The sequence below is a fragment of the Chiloscyllium plagiosum genome, unplaced genomic scaffold, assembly GCF_037043375.1.
Source record: "Chiloscyllium plagiosum isolate Xiang-an unplaced genomic scaffold, Cpla_swu_hap1 HiC_scaffold_1, whole genome shotgun sequence".
In the NCBI taxonomy this organism is placed as follows: Eukaryota; Metazoa; Chordata; class Chondrichthyes; order Orectolobiformes; family Hemiscylliidae; genus Chiloscyllium; species Chiloscyllium plagiosum.
The window spans coordinates 18357366-18376544 of record NW_028270139.1 but is presented as its reverse complement, the minus strand read 5'-3'; the positions used below and the strand labels follow the sequence as shown (position 1 = coordinate 18376544).

The window sequence follows — 19179 nt, the reverse complement described above, 5'->3', positions numbered from 1 at the left end:
GATATTTTCACTCCTTCCAATTAAATTTGAAACTGAGATGCATCATAAGATAAATGACAAATGTTAATCTATATGTAATATATAAAACTGCTTTTGTGTACATAATGAAATAAACTGTTCCCTGTTTGTTTGTTGGAAAAATCTTCAAGTGTTCTGTCCAAATAGTGGAATGATACCTTGGACCATGTGGTATGCGAGATGAAATCTCACCCACTCCATGGAGTTGAGCTTGTGTTCTATATAGAGGATCCACTATCCTGTCTACATTATGTCTCAAAGGAACTGCAACCCAGTTATGCTTTAACCAACCTTAATGATACAATCCCATAACGATATCTGGTCGGCATGAATGAGTTGAACCGAAGGGTCTGTTTCTGTGCTGTACATCTCTATGAATCTATAAAAGCATTGAATTTATTCAATAAACATAATAAATCTGTCTTTCTTTCGTGTTATCATGATAAAGTTGATAAAGAGTACTGTCTATTTCTAGTCCTACCACTTCACTGATCCCAACCTATCTTTAAGTGTTTTACTCAGTTACCAATATGCTTCATTAATACCTTATCCATATTCAGTCCAGAATAAAAAGATTAATCAACCAGGTTTCTTAGGAAAAAAAAACAAAATTATTGATTTGTTGCAATATGACTTCATCAACAAAGATGCAAATCTGATTAACACACTTTAAAATGAGAGTATAAATATTTACTGTTCTAATAACCTCAATGTGTATGCAAACACTAGTTATGAAAAAATAAGGAAACTTCATATGCAGTTATTAAATTTTGGAAAAGAAAACACAATAATTATTAATTCTTGGAGAACGAAAGGACAGAATGTGAAATATTCTGGACCGTATAAGGTTATCAGACTGAAAACCTGTAGATGGGTCAGTAGGTACATGCAATTGTCACTCTGAGATATCTCAGATGAAGTTTGTTGAGCAGTCCTCTAGAAGGGTTTTAAGTAGATTAGTTTTTTTCGCTTATTAGCTCTTGTATAGGATACTCGAGGGAGTATGGTATCGAAAGATGGCAAAGCCTGAGTTGGGTTGAGTCTCATCTTGCAGGCTATACCCCCAACTATGTCAAATAATCACACTCCTGATTGCCCTAAACCCAGACATATATTCTGGGTCCGAATCATCAGCTGAAATAATGTGAATTCCAGTAAAGCTGGGTAATGAAGTCATGTGACTTCTAAAAGTGTCTTTGAAAAAATGTTCCCTCAGATATCTGGTTTTAATAATAAGTCCAGATATCTCTTCAGAGCCTCAAATAAATTAACTTTTACAGTCCTTCAGCTATGAATCCTCAAAAAAAAGGAGAGCCTTCATAACTATTTAATTTTTAAAACATTGTTTCAAACAACTCATCTTCTTGAACACTTCATATTTATTTCTTGATAAGATAAATGGACAGGTTGGAAACAGAGCAGGGAAGATGATGAGGAAACAGCAAAAATAGTTGACAGAAAATGCCAGGTAGCAATTAGAGAAGTGCAAAATGAAGAGGCAAGAAATGGATAAAGTGACAGAATGCAAGAAGGACCAGACCAACACACCAAGTGCATTTAAGGAAGCTTTCATCTCTGCTGTCATAATTACACATCATAATTTTACATCAGATTAAGACGATGATATTGGCTGGCGATTAACATATGTGCAAAAAAAGGAAATAAATCACTTTTAATGTTCAGCCCTAACCTTGTACTCTTTGCTACCTTCCCCTACCCTCCTCCCTGACCTATCACCTCCATCCCCACCCCCATTCACCTATTGTACTCTATGCTATTTTCTCCCCCTTCCCCCCCTCCCCCGCCTCCAGCCTCCTCTCATTTACCTCTCCACCCTGCAGACACTCTGCCTCTATTCCTGATGAAGGGCTTTTGCCTGAAACGTCGATTTTCCTGCTCCTCGGATGCTGGCTGAACTGCTGTGCTTTTCCAGCACCACTCTAATCTGGAATCCCAACTCCTAGATTCAATGCATGGACCAATAAAGGCAAGCATACCGATTACAACAAATAGTCTTACCGCAAATTCAACCCAAACTCTGGGTCAGATATGTAGATGACACCTTTGTAATCATTAAAAATTCAGAAATAGAAAACACACACCGGATCATCAACGCCACACTCACAGGAATCCGATTCACTAGAGAGGAAGAAAAGGACAACCAACTCCCATTTCTAGATGTGATGGTACAGAGAACACCTAACGGAGAATTCACCACAAAGGTATACAGGAAAGCCACACACTCAGACCAAGTCCTGAACTATGAAAGCAACCACCCCAACACACACAAAAGAAGTTGCATCAAGACACTGTTCAAAAGGGCCACAACACACTGCAGCCCACCAGAACTGCAAAAAGAGGAAGAAGAACACCTCTACAATGTATTTGCCAAAAATGGATACCCGCCCAATTTCATCAATAGATGCCTATGGGAAAGACAACGAAACGAGGACATGCTGCAACCCAAAGGACTAGCCACACTACCATAAATTAAGAGTATTTCCGAATGGACAGCCAGACTACTGCGACCACTTGGACTCATAACAGCACACAAGCCAACAGCCACTCTCAGACAACAACTCACCAGAACGAAGGACCCGATACCCAGCATGAGCAAAACCAATGTAGTGTACAAAATCCCATGCAAGGACTGCACAAAACACTACATAGGACAAACAGGAAGACAGCTAATGATCCGCATCCATGAACACCAACTAGCCACGAAACGACACAGTCAGCTATTCTTAGTAGCCACACACTCAGATGACAAGCAACAGGAGTTCGACTGGGACAACACTACTATTATAGGACAAGCCAAACAGAGAACAGCCAGGGAATTCCTAGAGGCATGGCATTCATCCAGAGATTCATTCAATAAGCACATCGACCTGGACCCAATACACCGGCCACTGCAGCGGACAGCTGGAACTGACAAACGAAAGCGGCAGAGACAAATCACTATAAATGCCGGAGGAAACATCACAGAAGCGCTTTACAGAGGCTCCCAAGCGCTGAGGATGTCACCTAGACAGGGGACGAAACGTCTGCAACACAAATTCCCAGCTCGGCGAAAAGAACCACAACAACAAGCACCCGAGCTACAAACCTTCTCACAAACTTTGAGCAATAGTTAATATTTCAACAAACATTGAAAATGCCATCAATGATACTGAAATATAGGGAATGATTAATGAATTTTACATTGGTAAATTATTCAGAGTATTAGCAAACACTGAAGAGATTGGTGTAGATGTAAACTTTGGTTCTGAGGATTTTAAGTCGCAGAAGTAGAAAATGTTTAATGCAAATCATTTGGTGAAAAATATAAATCTAGTTAAACCAAATAAAGTATAACAAAGCAAACTGAAATGTGGCTATTGTGAAAAGTGATTTTTTTTTGTCAAATAATATTTTTGAATATAATTTTCATCCAAGTTCAAGTTTTTGAGTTTGTTACAGGCAGTATTAAAGTCCTTAATTGTAATTTTAATGTGTAAGAAGGTAATTTAGATGAATTGTTGAAAGAAACCTATTAGGTATAAAAACAAAAAAAAGTCCTGCTGAGTTGAATCCTGGAGGATCCATTGGTCTCATGTCCTCTCTGGTTGAGTAGCTCATTGACAAGCTCATACATGAAGGTTCTGACTGGGGTACGACTCATAGAATCTTACCTACCGCATGTCTAATCCAATTCTTTCCGACAGGAGGGGAAGATGATTGTGGGGTCAAATTTGTAACCATTTGAGGTCCAGGAAGCACTGATCAGAAACAAAATATTAACCTCCATGTGCTTCCCATTTCTATTAAGGTATTTTTTTTCTGGCTAATCATAGCTTTGTTCACTTAGCTGAATTTATATTGTTTTTCTTTTGAAGCTGCATTTTGGGGAGACATTGCCTTAGATGAAGAAGACTTACAACTGTTTCAGATTGACAGAACAATTGATTTATCAAGACACCTGTTAGACAGAATTGGACATACAACAGGTAATCCATGTTGCATGCATGTTGACGATGTATTTTTTCAAAAGAAACTTTAAATGGAAAAAGTGACTCAATCTCCATTTTCTGAGTTCATACCATTGAAAATGTAACTTGCTGAAAGCCAGCTGATATTTGGAAGATTATAGTGCTGTTATTTAACATAATTCATAAACCGTCACCATATTAGAAATTACTAAAAAATTTTTGAAAATGCTTTTTAAAATAATATGAATGGAAGTTATTTAATTTTATGTTTAGTGCTTATGTGTGCATGTATAGGATAGAAGAATGTATGTGCTACTGTTTTAGTGATTTACCAGGAAGCCCTCACATTCAGCATCTGTATTCTGCTGAGTTGGCTGATCTCCGTTGAGGTAGAAATAGAGACGTAAGTGGCGTTAGCACCTCTGGTTGCAGTAACCTGGTGATCTGCTGGTGGAAGGCATGTATGGATATTGTTATGACACGGTGGTGAACCTTTCTAGTCATTAAACCAAACATCCAGAAGAGCTCACCTTGTCTCATAATCTGTTAAACTATGAATGACACAACCCCCAAATTCCACTAATTAAAGACAAAAAACCAATTTATTTTTTAACTCTAAAAGTGAACACTAAACAACAACTATTTACAACTCTAAGTCTCCTTTCTCTTAACTGCTTGTTATCTGCCTCTAACTCTATAACAATATACTGTTTCAATGATCACCCATTGTAAAATTACATCAACTTAATTTTAAAACCACACAGTGGTGGTTGTCTCCGGTGTCGGTCTTCCTCTGGTTGTAGATCTCCCTGGGTCGTCTTTGGTCTTTTGCTGTAAAGACGTTGCATGTGATAAAGGTACCTTTGATAGAGAGTGTTTTGCTGGCAGTTACTCTGTCGATGGCAGTTGGTCTCGCTCTAACTCTCAATGTCTCTTCTTTATATCCCAAACATCGGATCCTTTCATTGATTCGATGTTGGCAAAACAGTAAATTCAAAATAGATTAGGTTTTTGTATCCTGGGGCATAGTTTAAACTAGTTAAGTTTGTATGGGTTGTCGACACAGCAACCAACATCAGATATTTGTTTCACAGCCAAATGTTACATATTTTCAATTTTCCATTACATTTGGATACTGCTAGTCAGCCACGTGACAGATGCAAGATCTCACTGCAAAACAGCGGTCATCTCTTTTAAAGTACAGCACGTGCCTTCAACCTCATAACAATATGAGTAGAGAACAAGATTGGGTCAGGCTGACAGATCTCCAAAAGTCAAATAACTTGCTGATATTCGGGGTGGGGGAGAAGTGAGAATGGGAGGCAATTTTAATCCCAAAAAGCAGGTGCATTAAGGTCAGGTGAGATTTATTTTTTAAAAATAAAACTTTTAAACCAGAATGCAACTCAGTTGCAACTTGACCATGTTTACACCAAAGACAGATGTGCCAAGGAGCTGTAAGCCAAAGTGCTCACAGGAAATAGTCTTATGATATCAGAGAAACCTATTTGGAATCTCAGATTAGATTTAAATAAAATACCAAGGTTACTACTCGCTGTCTGGCAGTGACACTGATGGAGTCAATTGCGAAGGAATTGAGTTTGTGTTAATCACCAATAAAATAGCTTCTGTCTAACCGTTATCATGTTAATGATCCAGGATAATGCTCTGTGGACACTGATTCAAATCCCATCACAGCAGCTGGTGGAATTCAAATTCAATTAGCAAAATTTGGAATTGAAAGCTAGTCGCAATGATGATGACATTGAAATTGCATTTGATTGTTGTAAAATCCCATCTGATTCACTAATGTCTTTTTAGGGAAAGAAATTTGTAATCTTTACCTAATCTGGCCTACCTGTGACTACACAACAACATGAGTGGTTGACTCTTAACTGGTCTCTAAAATTGCTTTACAAGCCACTAAATTCAGGAACATTAAGAAACGGGCAAGGAGTGTTAGCCTTGCTAATGATGCCCACCTTCCACATAAGAATAAAACCCATGTTGAAGGAAATTTCTGCTTATCGAATATTGGCTGTTGGACGTTTAAAAGAAGCCTGGGAAGTTAGAGACACTGGGGGAGTGTACATGTGAGAACTATTGCTGTGTTTTAAGGGGAATAGTATGAAGGTCAGTATGTAGAGTCTGAGCTAAAATTCTTGGGGTCTACCAGAATTAATAATGTAGGAACAGGTAAAGAAGCAACTATAGTTGATTTTCTGACTGCCAGAGGAAGTGGTAGAGGCTGGTACAATTGCAAAACTTAAGAGGCACTTGGATGGGTATATAAATAGGAAGGGTTTGGAGGGATATGGGCCGGGTGCTGGCAAGTGGGACTAGATTGGGTTGGGATATCTGGTCGGCATGGACGGGTTGGACCGAAGGGTCTGTTTCTGTGCTGTACATCTCTATGACTGGGTAAATAAGAATGGACCCTGCTAAGTATAAGCTGACAATGATGGAGTGGTGTTGAAATAGTTGAGGTTGCTGCAAAATCAAGAATAATGAGATGGGGGTGGAATTTGTCTTTGTCACAGTCAGATAGGATGTAATTGAGACTTGTAATTGTAATTTGATGAGAGTCCTTTTAGTACTATGGCAAGGGGTAAGCCTGATTAGAGGGGTTCATACATAAGATGGGTTTTAATGGGGGTCACACCCACCAACTGAAGAGCTGACAAGCATTCCAGGTTGCCTATTTGCAGGTAGAACCACTGAATTAATTGCCAACCCCATCCCCAAGACCTTCCAGCCAGTCAGAAGCTAGTACCTATTCATTGCTTGGGTGTACCACTGGAGACCGATGGCTGCTCGTCTACCTATTAGACTCTAGGCCACAGGTGCACACTGGTGGGTCAAGGCGCCTCAGATGCAAGGACAAGTGGTGGCTCCCAACACGCTACCTCCTCGGGCACCTCCTACCCCTCAATGTTGGCTTCACTCATTAAGGCATTAAATGCCTTTTGAAGGAAATTCCAGGATAATTGGACTTTCAGTTTTCCTGGCAAAACATCTCCCTCTTCCCTGTCTATTAAATCCTTAATGTCAATAGATGAGGAAGTTGGACTGGTACCAGGTTTATTTTGTGTGAAACTGAACATAAACAAGAATTCATACATTTTGGAGAGGGAGCAAAGGAAATTAACAGAACAAGTGGAAAAGAGGAAGGAAATTAAATGGTCTATTGGCTGAACGAACATCACAAAGTTGAATGCAATCTTCAAATTTCACTCAAATTGTTGCTTGGGTTCTAACACTGCTCCCGTACAGTGTGTAAGTTAGTGAGTTATGATTCGAGTGGTGCTAGAAAAGTACAGCAGGTCAGGCAGCATCCGAGGAGCAGGAAAATCAACGTTTCGGACAAAAGCCCTTCATCAGGAATTATGCTTTGTTAGAAATTTGGTCAGTTTTCATCTTCATTTATGGGCAATAATCTTGAGAGGAAATGAATTGATTGGCATTGAGGTGGGTTCATAAGTGTGCAGAGGATCCACTCTGTCACATTACCACCCATTTAGTGAATTTACTCCATTCGACATTTGCCTGCAGCGTAAGTCCCAATCCTAAGGCAAGGTTTTAGCAATACACTGCAATCAACATGTCTGATTCATGGCATTTCTGATTTTAAGCCAGTAGTTAGTACACAACATTTAAAGTCCTGTTTAGTTCATCAAGAATCCAGGGTGTATGTCCTGTTCAAAATTCGTTCTGGCACTGACATGATCAGAGCTTCATTTTGTTGCTGGTTGTGGGATTTCTCTTTGAAAACTGGCTGCCACATTTGGTAAACAGCAAAGCACTTTAATGAATTCATTATACATGAAGCATTTTTACAGATCATTGAGAGGTTTCACGGTGAATTATGTAAATGCAAGTCTTCTTTTTATAAACAATGATGGTATTTATACAAATAACTTTTTTTTCCAGGTGACAGTAACCAAAAATATATCGTAAATGCACCTTAATCAAAATGTATATTTTTCCTGGATTCTAGTACAGTAGTCTGACAGTGAACTATTGAATTCCCTACAATTTATTTATATCTTCCTGTACTTGGGTGTGTGTGCAATCTTGTTTGTGGTTTCTTAAAAAAACTAAAATAATACTAGTGTTTTGCCGTTGAAAGATTGAATACATTTTGCTTAATAAAGCAGTTTTGAAATATGACTGGCATCTGTTATGTGTACAAACATCGTAACGGCTTTGTGCAAAAATACTGATGCGCAAGATGAATTGGGAACAATAATTATCTGGTTTGTTTTAGGTTGTATTGGGTAAGGGAGGAATGTTGGCTGCAAGTTAAAGTAGAACCTTGATGTCCATTTGACAAACAAACAATCTTTTTAATATCTAAACTGAAAAATGGTACTTTTAGGATTGTCCTGAATATTCAGCCTAATGTAAGCTTGAAATCCTGTTTTTGTTAAACCAGCAGCAAGAGTATTATCAGCTGTGTTGTACTAACATAGTGACCATTTTAATTCATGATTAGTCTATAGAATAGTTTTTTAAAAAAAATTAAATCACAGCTCTTGAGTCAGTTGCATGTCTTCATAAGTGACTGTTTTCTGCTTGTATATTTAAAGGTGGGTCTGGAGAACACAAAATTTCGAAAAGGAAAGGAACGATTTACCAACTTATAGACCGGATCCTAAGGTTGGGATTAGGTAGGAAACCTTCAAATAACTTATTTTTGTTGTCCACAATGAATGTCATTCATAACATGTTTCCACCTTTTGAATATTAATTGTCAAACTTGAAATTGTACAAAATATATTTTGTATATTCCCATTTTGAAACTGAGCAATATAAAGGTGATTTCAAAAGATGTGTAGAATCATAGGTCATTTATTTATTTGTAATATGCTTTGAATAGAAACAGTCGGATGTCTCAGTGAGCAAATTCAACATTGAGCTCTATAAATCAGGAAGTTACAACACTCTGCCTCTGTATATATCCAGCATTCATCATTCACTGACTTGTAACCCCTGCTGAAAGTATATGTTCACAACCGTATGTAGACAAGTGAGGAGGTCTTGCGATGCAATGGGTAGCATCCTTGTCTCTGAGCCTGTATGTTCAAGTCTCAGCATAGTCCTTGATGGCCAAGGAAGGTACGGTTATAATGTTATCGAGCAGGTTCATCACCAACCTTCTGGCATATGCCCTTGGCAGGCAGGCAGCCTGTGATAATTCTGGTGAGCTGTGGATAGAACGACTATTGGAGCCTCTCGTATCACCAACTGGAGCTTCAAACTTCACACACACAAACAACTTTGCTGGACCCAGGAGCCAAGCAAGTCCAAATCCCTGTGGGTTGGGAGCAGTGGTGTGAACCTGAAGGTGTGTGAGGTCTGGGTCTTGATGTGGAAGATGAGGCTTTCTTCCTCCTGGCTTCGGGTGGCTAGGGTTTGGCAATGGAAATGGCCCAGGACCTGCATGTCCTTGGCAGAGCGGGAGGGGGAGTTTAAGTGAACAGCCACAGGGTGGTGGGGTTGCTTGGCATGGGTGTCCCAGAAATAATCTCTGAAACAATCTGCGCGTTGACGTCCTGACTCCCCGATGCTCCAACTTAGCACCACACTCTTGACCTGTCCTCTCCACCCTCTGCTCTAACCTGTCACCTTCCCACCCAGCTTCATCTACCTATTGCTCCCCACTTATGTTTGGGACACCACCCTTATTCCCAATTCCTCTGCCTCCACTGCATCTGTTCCCAGAATGACCAATTCCACCTTAGAAAATCTCAGATGGCCTCCTTCTTCAAAGTCCGTAATTTCCCCTCCCACATGGTCAACGATGCCCTCCAGCACATCTCCTCCACATCCTGCACCTCTGTCCTTGAACCCCACCTCTCCCAACTCAACAAGGACAGAAGCCCCCTGATATTCACCTTCCATCCCACCAACCTCTATATCATCACATCATCCTCCACCACTTCTGCCACCTACAAACAGACCCCACCACTAGGGATATATTTCTCTTCCCAACCTTACCAGTGTTTCGGAGAGACCATTTCCTCCATGTCCACACTCCCCAAACAGCCCTCACCCCACTCCCTGCACCTTCCCCTGTCATCGCAGGAAGCGCAAAACCTGCGCCCACACCTCTCATCTCATCTCCATCCAAGGCCCCAAAGAATCCTTTCACATCCAACAGAACTTTACCTGTACCAATGTCATCTACTGTATCCATTGCACCTGATGTGGTCTCCTCTACATCAGGGAGACAGGATGCCAATTTGCGGATCGTTTCAGAGAACATCTCTGGGACACCCACACCAACCAACCCCACCACCCTGTGGCTGAACACTTTAACACTCCCTCCCAGTCCACCAAGGACCACCTCCACTGCCACACCACAACCACCTGACACCTGGAGGTAGAATGTCTCATCTTCTGCCTTGGGATGCTGCAACCACGCGTGGATAATGTGGAATTCACCAGTTTCCTCACTTCCCCTCCACTCACATTATCCCAGTCCCAAGCTCCAACTCGGCTTTGCCCTCCTGACCTGTCCATAGTCTTTCCCACCTATCCGCTCCACCCTCCTCTCCAGCCTATCACCTAACCACCCACATTCATCTACCTATTGCATTCTCAGCTACCTTCCCTCCAGCACTGTGGATCAGTGGTTATTACTGTTGCCTCACAGCACCAGGATCCCAGGTTCAATTCCAACCTTGGGAGACTGTCTGTGTGGAGTTTGCACATTCTCCCTGTGTCTGCATGGGTTTCCTCCTGATACTCCGGTTTCCTCCCACAGTCCAAAGATGTGCAGATCAGGTAAATTGGCCATGCTTAAATTGTCAATTAGGTGCATTAGTCGAGGGAAAAGGGTTTTGGGTGGGTTACTCTTCGGAGGGTTGTTGTGGAGCTGTTGGGCCGAAGGGCCTGTTTCCACACTGCAGGGAATCTAATCTAGCCCCACCCCCCCCCTCCCATTTATCTCTCAGCACCCCCCTGCCTACAAGCCTCATTCCTGATGAAGGGCTTATGTTCGAAATGTTGATTCTCCTGCTCCTTGGATGCTGCCTGATCTGTGCTTTTTCAAAACATCCCTCACCCCCCCCCGCCCTCTCCAATCTATCTTAAAAAAAAATGTTGCTAACATCTTGATGAGGCTAACCATATTCTTCCTTCCCCTGCAACCGCAGGAGGTGCAAGACTTGCGCCCACACCTCCCCCCTCACCTCCCTCCAAGGAAACTTCCATATCCACCACAAATTCACCTGCACCTCCACACACATCATCTATTGCATCCTCTGCACCCGATGTGGCCTCCTATATATTGGGGTGTTAGGCCGCCTACTTGCGGAGCATTTCAGAGAACACCTCTGGGACACCCGGACCAACCAACCCAACCACCCTGTGGCTCAACACTTCAACTCCCCCTCCCACTCCACCAAGGATATGCAGGTCTTTGGACTCCTCCATCGCCAGACCACAACAACACGACGGTTGGAGGAAGAGCGCCTCATCTTCCGCCTAGAAACCCTCCAACCACAAGGGATGAACTCTGATTTCACCAGTTTCCTCATTTCCCTTCCCCCACCTTGTCTCAGTCAAATCCATCGAACTCAGCACCGCCTTCCTAACCTGCAATCTTCTTCCTGACCTCTTTCCCCCCCCCACCCCAGTCTGACCTACAACCCTCACCTTGACCTCTTTCCACCTATCACATTTCCGACGCCCCTCCCCCAAGTCCCTCCTCCCTACCTTTTATCTTAGCCTCCTGGACACACTTTCCTCATTCCTGAAGAAGGGCTTATGCCCGAAATGTCAATTCTCCTGTTTCCTGGATGCTGCCTGACCTGCTGCGCTTTTCCAGCAACACATTTTCAGCTCTAACCATATTCTTACATGGGCAGGTGAATAATGAGTCAATTGGTTTTATGATAAGCTTAATTGACCGCTAATTATTTTTAGAAAATGACAGATTAGGCCCACCTAGTGTCTCCACAGTTGAAGATACATGAATGGGGGGGCGGGCTATAAAATATTGCCCTTTGGAATGGAGTGCTTCAGAATAGCGTGTTTGATTTTTGCTGTAGCAGCTCACAAATTTAAAAAGGCTACTTCCATGAGATGGAAATGAAAGCATACTTGAATTTATATAGTACCTTATCACAAGTTCAAAAATGCCTAAAGCGTCTCACAACCAATTAACTTTTTCCAAATTTGTTAAAAAGACCAATGTGCCACTATTGTCAGGACAGAGGTACAGCGCGATGACATGTCTTCAGAAACAATGCGAGGAGGCAATTCTTTGGAAAACTAATTTAAACTAATTGTTATTGTGTAGTTGAAGATAGACAAAAATTTAATCAGAGATGACATGTTGATCAATGATGTAGTCTCACTCAAAATATTCATGTGTAGAGTATTTTTTATGTTGACATAAATATTTGCAGGCAGTGATCAACATGCCACCAACAGAGAAAAGAACAACTCAGAAGCCTTAAAGAGAATTGAGAAGAATAGAGTTCCCAGAGCTGCAACATCACGAGCTGAAAGAATATGGCCTGGGGGTGTCATTCCCTATGTCATTGGAGGCAATTTTACTGGTGGGTGTTGCTGATGTTTACTTGTAATTTACTGAAATATTCGTCCTATATACACTTGTGACTTTATGCATTATTTTGTTTGGGATCATCAATATTAGTTAATTGCTACTTTTAACTTTGCATTGATAAGATTTTTTACAAATATGTAATGCTTATCCACTTCCCAAAATGGGAAAGAAGATCAATTGAATCTAAATGACAGTTTCTGAATTATGTACTTTTTATAATGAATAGATGTAATTTTAATGCTTTTGGTTTTTTATAACATCAATGCAATTGCATTTTGAAAGGCACAACAGTCCTTGATGCTAATTGTAATTCACAAAAAAAAAAAATTGTTGGCTCAAAAGATAGATACAAAGCCTTTATTTCTGTTATGGTGCCTTAGAGCAGTAGGACCCAGGTGAGTCATCACCCTGCACATGCTGCGGTTTCAGTCGTTCCATAAGGAGACCAGATGGTTCCTCTCAAAGTAGGCAGAAAACATCAGACATTTGTTCTTGTGGGCTGCACTTTGTTCTTCTACTTACTGGATTTGATTTTTGGGGGCCTTGGAACAGGTTGTTTCCTGTTTGTTTCAATTGAACCAAATGCAAGGGGAAAGAAGATGAATTTCCAAAGAAACAAGATGAATTTGCAAAGGAAGCGTTGGGCAGTGACTCATTGTATCGGTACACTACATGATGTGTCATTGAAGTATATGTAACAGAAACAGTTCAAAGATAGCCACACATCAGTTAGTTGAGAAGAATGGAAAGACAATAGCTTCAGCACCATTTGGATGGGATGAGAAAAGAAACATTCATGTTCAATGTGATCATTCCTTGAGAGTGAAAAAGATGGATTTCAAATTACAGGTCGTTCTGCTAAAGCACAAGTTTTGTTAACGTGATTTCACTGTAATGCGATTGACGAATTGCGAACATTGGTTCTAAAGCATGAACTTTTAAAACTTTTCGTTGGTTGTGACACGATTACATCAACACTTTAAGCACTGTTTCTAAAGTGTGATTTTTCTGTACCGCGGGGTTGCACAAGGACGCAACCATCATGTTGTAGAAAAACTTCCTGTATAGCTCAGACCTTGATCGTGCTATTACATATCGGGGTATTGAAGAGCCCAATTCATACATTTATTGCCTGTTTTGAATAAAACATAATTGCTATTCCTAATAATTTCTTTGATTGGAGAGGAGAGCTCCATGAAACTTGTGGTGTAAATACGACAAAAGTACTTTTAACAATTTGAACTTGGGCTTTGCTTTTGCCAAAACAGTTCTTCTCCTAACGGATGTTCCTCATCTGCTGCTTGGTTAATTAATACTGCGTTTTGACATTTCCATTATTATTGCAGATTATTGTGCAGTGTAAGAATAATAACAACAGTATTTTATAGTTTGATCCACAAATGCTTCTGTCTAACTTTACATCGCTCTCGCTTCTAATTTTTACATTACTTTGGTTCATGCTTATGTTTATACAAGTATGATAATATCACAATTTTTACTGGATATGCCATGGTCTAATTGAAGGACATGTTCTGTGAATATTCAAGTCATCAATGAATTCTTCAATCTCTTACGTTTAGATAATTCTTTTATAGCTGAAAATGTGTTGCTGGAAAAGCGCAGCAGGTCAGGCAGCATCCAAGGAGCAGGAGAATCGACGTTTCAGGCATGAGCCCTTCTTCAGGAATGAGGAAGGTGTACCAAGCAGGCTAAGATAAAAGGTAGGGAGGAGGGACTTGGGGGAGGGGCGTTGGAAATGTGATAGGTGGAAGGAGGTTAAGGTGAGGGTGATAGGCCGGAGTGGGGGTGGGGACGGAGAGGTCAGGAAGAAGATTGCAGGTTAGGAAGGCGGTGCTGAGTTCGAGGGTTGGGACTGAGACAAGGTGGGGGGAGGGAAAATGAGGAAACTGGAGAAATCAGAGTTCATCCCTTGTGGTTGGAGGGTTCCTAGGCGGAAGATGAGGCGCTCTTCCTCCAGCCGTCGTGCTGCTATGGTCTGGCGATGGAGGAGTCCAAGGACCTGCATGTCCTTGGTGGAGTGGGAGGGGGAGTTGAAGTGTTGAGCTACGGGGTGGTTGGGTTGGTTGGTCCGGGTGTCCCAGAGGTGTTCTCTGAAACGCTCCGCAAGTAGGCGGCCTGTCTCCCCAATACAGAGGAGGCCACATCGGGTGCAGCAGATGCAGTAAATGATGTGTGTGGATGTACAGGTGAATTTGTGGCAGATATGGAAGTATCCGTTGGGGCCTTGGAGGGAAGTAAGGGGGGAGGTGTGGGCGCAAGTTTTGCATTTCTTGCGGTTGCAGGGGAAGGTGCTGGGAGTGGAGGTTGGGTTGGTGGGGGGTGTGGACCTAATGAGGGAGTCACGGAGGGAGTGGTCTTTTCGAAACGCTGATAGGGGAGGGGAGGGGAATATGACCCGCATTGTCTCAGCTTGCTCCTGCCCCACCAAACTCATCTGTGCATACCTCAACATGGTCCTGTCCCCCTTAGTCCAAGAACTCCCCATCTACGTTCGGGATACCACCCACGCCCTCCACCTCCTCCATGATTTTCGCTTCCCCCGTCCCCAACGCCTTATTTTCACCATGGACATCCAGTCCCTGTACACCTCCATCCCCCATCATGAAGGACTCAAAGCGCTCCGCTTCTTCCTTTCCCACCGTACCAACCAGTACCCTTCCACTGACACCCTCCTTCGACTGACTGAACTGGTCCTCACTCTGAATAACTTCTCTTTCCAATTCTCCCACTTCCTCCAAACCAAAGGAGTAGCCATGGGCACACGCATGGGCCCCAGCGATGCCTGTGTCTTTGTATGATATGTGGAACAGTCCATCTTCCGCAGCTACACTGGCACCCCCCCCCCCCACCTTTTCCTCCTCTATGCGAAGACTGTATCGGCGCTGCCTCGTGCTCCCACGAGGAGGTTGAATAGTTCATCCACTTTACCAACACCTTCCACCCCGACCTCAAATTTACCTGGTCCATCTCAGACTCCTCCCTCCCCTTCCTAGACCTCTCCATTTCTATCTCGGGTGACCGAATCAACACGGACATTTACTAGAAACCGACCGAATCCCACAGCTACCTAGACTATACCTCCTCCCACCCTGGCCCCTATAAAAACGCCATCCCATATTCCCAATTCCTTCGTCTCCGCCACATCTGCTCCCAGAAAGACCCAGTTCCAGTACCGTACAACCAAGATGGCCTCCTCCTTCAAAGACCGCAATTTCCCCCCAGAGGTGATCGATGCTCTCCACCGCATCTCCTCCACTTCCCGCTCCTCTGCCCTTGAGCCCCGCCCCTCCAATCGCCACCAGGACAGAACCCCACTGGTCCTCAGCTACCACCCCACCAACCTCCATATACATTGTATCATCCGTCATCATTTCCGCCACCACCAGGGATATATTTCCCTCCCCTCCCCTATCAGCATTCCGAAAAGACCATTCCCTCCATGACTCCCTCGTCAGGTCCACACCCCCCACCAACCCAACCTCCACTCCCAGCACCTTCCCCTGCAACCGCAAGAAATGGAAAACTTGCGCCCACACCTCCCCCCTTACTTCCCTCCAAGGCCCCAAGGGATCTTTCCATATCCGCCACAAATTCACCTGCACCTCCACACACATCATCTCTTGCATCCGCTGCACCCGATGTGGCCTCCTCTATAATGGGGAGACGGCCGCCTACTTGCGGAACGTTTCAGAGAACACCTCTGGGACACCCGGACCAACCAACCCAACCACCCCGTGGCTCAACACTTCAACTCCCCCTCCCACTCCACCAAGGACGTTCAGGTCCTTGGACTCCTCCATCGCCAGACCATAGCAACATGATGGCTGGAGGAAGAGCGCCTCATCTTCCGCCTAGGAACCCTCCAACCACAAGGGATGAACTCAGATTTCTCCAGTTTCCTCATTTCCCCTCCCCCCACCTTGTCTCAGTCCCATCCCTCGAACTCAGCACCACCTTCCTAACCTGCAATCTTCTTTCTGACCTCTCCGCCCCCACCCCCACTCCGGCCTATCACCCTCGCCTTTACCTCCTTCCACCTATCACACTTCCAACGCCCCTCCCCCAACTCCCTCTTCCCTACCTTTTATCTTGGCACACCTGCTTGGCACACCTTCCTCATTCCTGAAGAAGGGCTCATGCCCGAAACATCGATTCTCTTGCTCCTTGGATGCTGCCTGACCTGCGCATTTCCAGCAACACATTTTCAGCTCTGATCTCCAGCATCTGCAGTCCTTACTTTCTCCTAGATAATTCTTTTATATTCTATTTCTTTATTTTATCCTGAACTTCATTACCTTCTCCTTCACTTTGATTGGTCTTAATTGGTTTAAGTAGATGCTAACCAAAAGTAAACTAATCTCTGCACCAACTGCAACTGACTCTGACTTAATGATTAAAGCTTTGGGACTGATGCTTTGGCTTGATTCACATTTTTGAGGTTAGAACAGTTAAAGGTAGAGGATTTGCAGATGTGAAACCTGGTCGTACAAATTTCCTGCAGCACTCCTGAATTTAATGGCAGGAGATGATTGTGATCTTTGTAATAGGCTTGCTGCCTGACAGACGGTGACATTATCAAGCTTCAAATTAGCCAGTGAGTGAATTGGAATTAAGTACAACTTTGCAGCAGAGGGTATGGTCTCTGGAGGTCAGAAGATGACAGGGGTTACGGGTGTCGGTTCAGCTGTTGGAATTTGACAACAAAGGGTGTTTGGTAGGGGCGGTGGAAACCAAGCATCTTGTTGGGGTTTTGGGAGGGTTGAGAGCGTCAGATGTCCTAGTGCTTGGAATGAGTTGGACAGTGAAGGTGTTGAACATCACAGCAGTCGGGGTGGAACTGGACAGTGGGCAGTGGAGGGAGATTGACTTTGAGGTGGGGATGTTTGCCAGTTAGTGGGCATGAGGATGCTAAATGGATAATTGGGAAAACTTGGTGAGCTGATGGGAACACTGTGCTCCTCTGACCCACAAGCAGTGCGCTAATGGTAGTTGTCAGATAGAACCAGTCCCTCGCATCTTCTTTCAGCTGCTGGTTACAAGATGTTAAAATAATTTCTTTTAAATATCCAGGCCTCGTGCAGCCTTTTAAAAATGTTGTATGCCCAACCAATCTTGTTAACTGCCTAAATCCCTGATGAGGTTCTACTAAACCGAGAACTGCATGAGTTGGAGTTGTGTTGTCCATTTGTAAGTGCTGCTCCTGAGGAGCAATTAGAAGTTGAGTTTTTTTTTGCCAGCATGCATTCATGATTGTCAACATTCATCACCTATCAATGTGGAATGATAGAATTCATTCTCATTATGCGTTTCTTATGACTTGACTCAATATCAAAAAAAATCTTTCATGCTTAAACTCTCAGATTTGTCAAATTAAATTAAGGTTTCAGTTTTTCATTCTGTTACATTAATTTTCATTCATTATTATTGCATAATTGTGTTTCATGGCATTCACCGAAGAATACGTAGATAAATTAAGCTGTTGATACAGATAAGGACATGTTCCAGTTGCTGAGAGCAATTTTGTAGGAATAATATGGGCCATTCAGGATCAAGTCAAACATAAAAGTAACTCTCATTTATAAAGTTCCTCCATGTCCTCAGGACATATCAAAACATGTTACAGCTAATGAAGTACTCTTGAAATGTATTACTGGTGAAATGTATATTAAACTAAAACTAATTCCTTAATGGCCTGTCATATGACCAAAACCATCCTATTCTCTGTAGAGTTTAACTATAATCCCTGAACCCCATTTGTATTAGTCTGGTAAAATATCTAGTTACTGTTAACATTATTCTACTAAGAATCTAACTGTGACACCATAACCAGATTCCAGGTTTTGCTCAGTCTGCTTCTTGTCTAAATATCCTTTGAAACCTCGTTCTTTCAAGAAAGCTCGTTACCTGAAACATGGCAATGCCTGTACGCCATTGTCCTGATGCTGACAATTCAACTTTAAAAGGAATGCTGCAAATTCAGTAAATTATATCCTCTAAATCCGAGCATCTATGAAAAGGAACCTTAACTGGACACTGACTTTTTGGACAAGGAGGAAAAAGTCATGTGAATTAATTAAAAAACCTTTGATTTTTTTTTTTAAGAAAGCTTACTCCTAACTGCAAACTCCTTTCTTTTTCCATATTCCAAGCACACATGTGCACACATGAACCCATGTTATGATGATCATCTCCTGATGTTTTAATACATGAATAAATCATACTTTTATTTAATCCTGAAGAGAGTTTGTTGAGGGTCATTTAATAATTGGACTTCACAAACACATGGTTTGCACAAATGATATCACAGTATATTTCAAAACTGGAAAAAAAAACCTTTGCATACAGACTGGAAAAAATGAAACATCAAGAAATTACATTTACTTCTGTCTCCACAACAGAAGTCACAAAGTGTCAGACCATTTGGAGCTCTTTTGCTGGATATTTGTATGTGTAAAAGTGCCCCACTCCTATTCCTGCAAACAAATAATCCCGAGCTTTGAATACTGTCACAAACCAATAGAGATTTTCTTAATTTAGATGTGTGGTTAAACAGAGGCTGCCTTCTTTCTGAGGTGGCTATAAAAGACTTCATGG

At 42.4% G+C, this 19179-nt stretch overlaps 1 protein-coding gene across 4 annotated transcripts in view; it reads left to right on the top strand.

The window, feature by feature from the left end:
- The window catches only part of tll1 (tolloid-like 1), a 345702-nt gene that overhangs the window by 134666 nt on the left and 191857 nt on the right, over positions 1-19179 (top strand). For 3 of the 4 annotated variants that reach the window (XM_087978135.1, XM_043698500.2, XM_087978181.1), the window contains exons 3-5: positions 3894-4004; positions 8576-8656; positions 12404-12556. In XM_087978135.1, the coding sequence (XP_087834261.1) occupies positions 3894-4004; positions 8576-8656; positions 12404-12556 (345 nt within the window). Of the gene's footprint in view, positions 1-3893; positions 4005-8575; positions 8657-12403; positions 12557-19179 lie in introns of those variants that run through there. The other variant, XM_087978260.1, reaches the window with a different exon arrangement.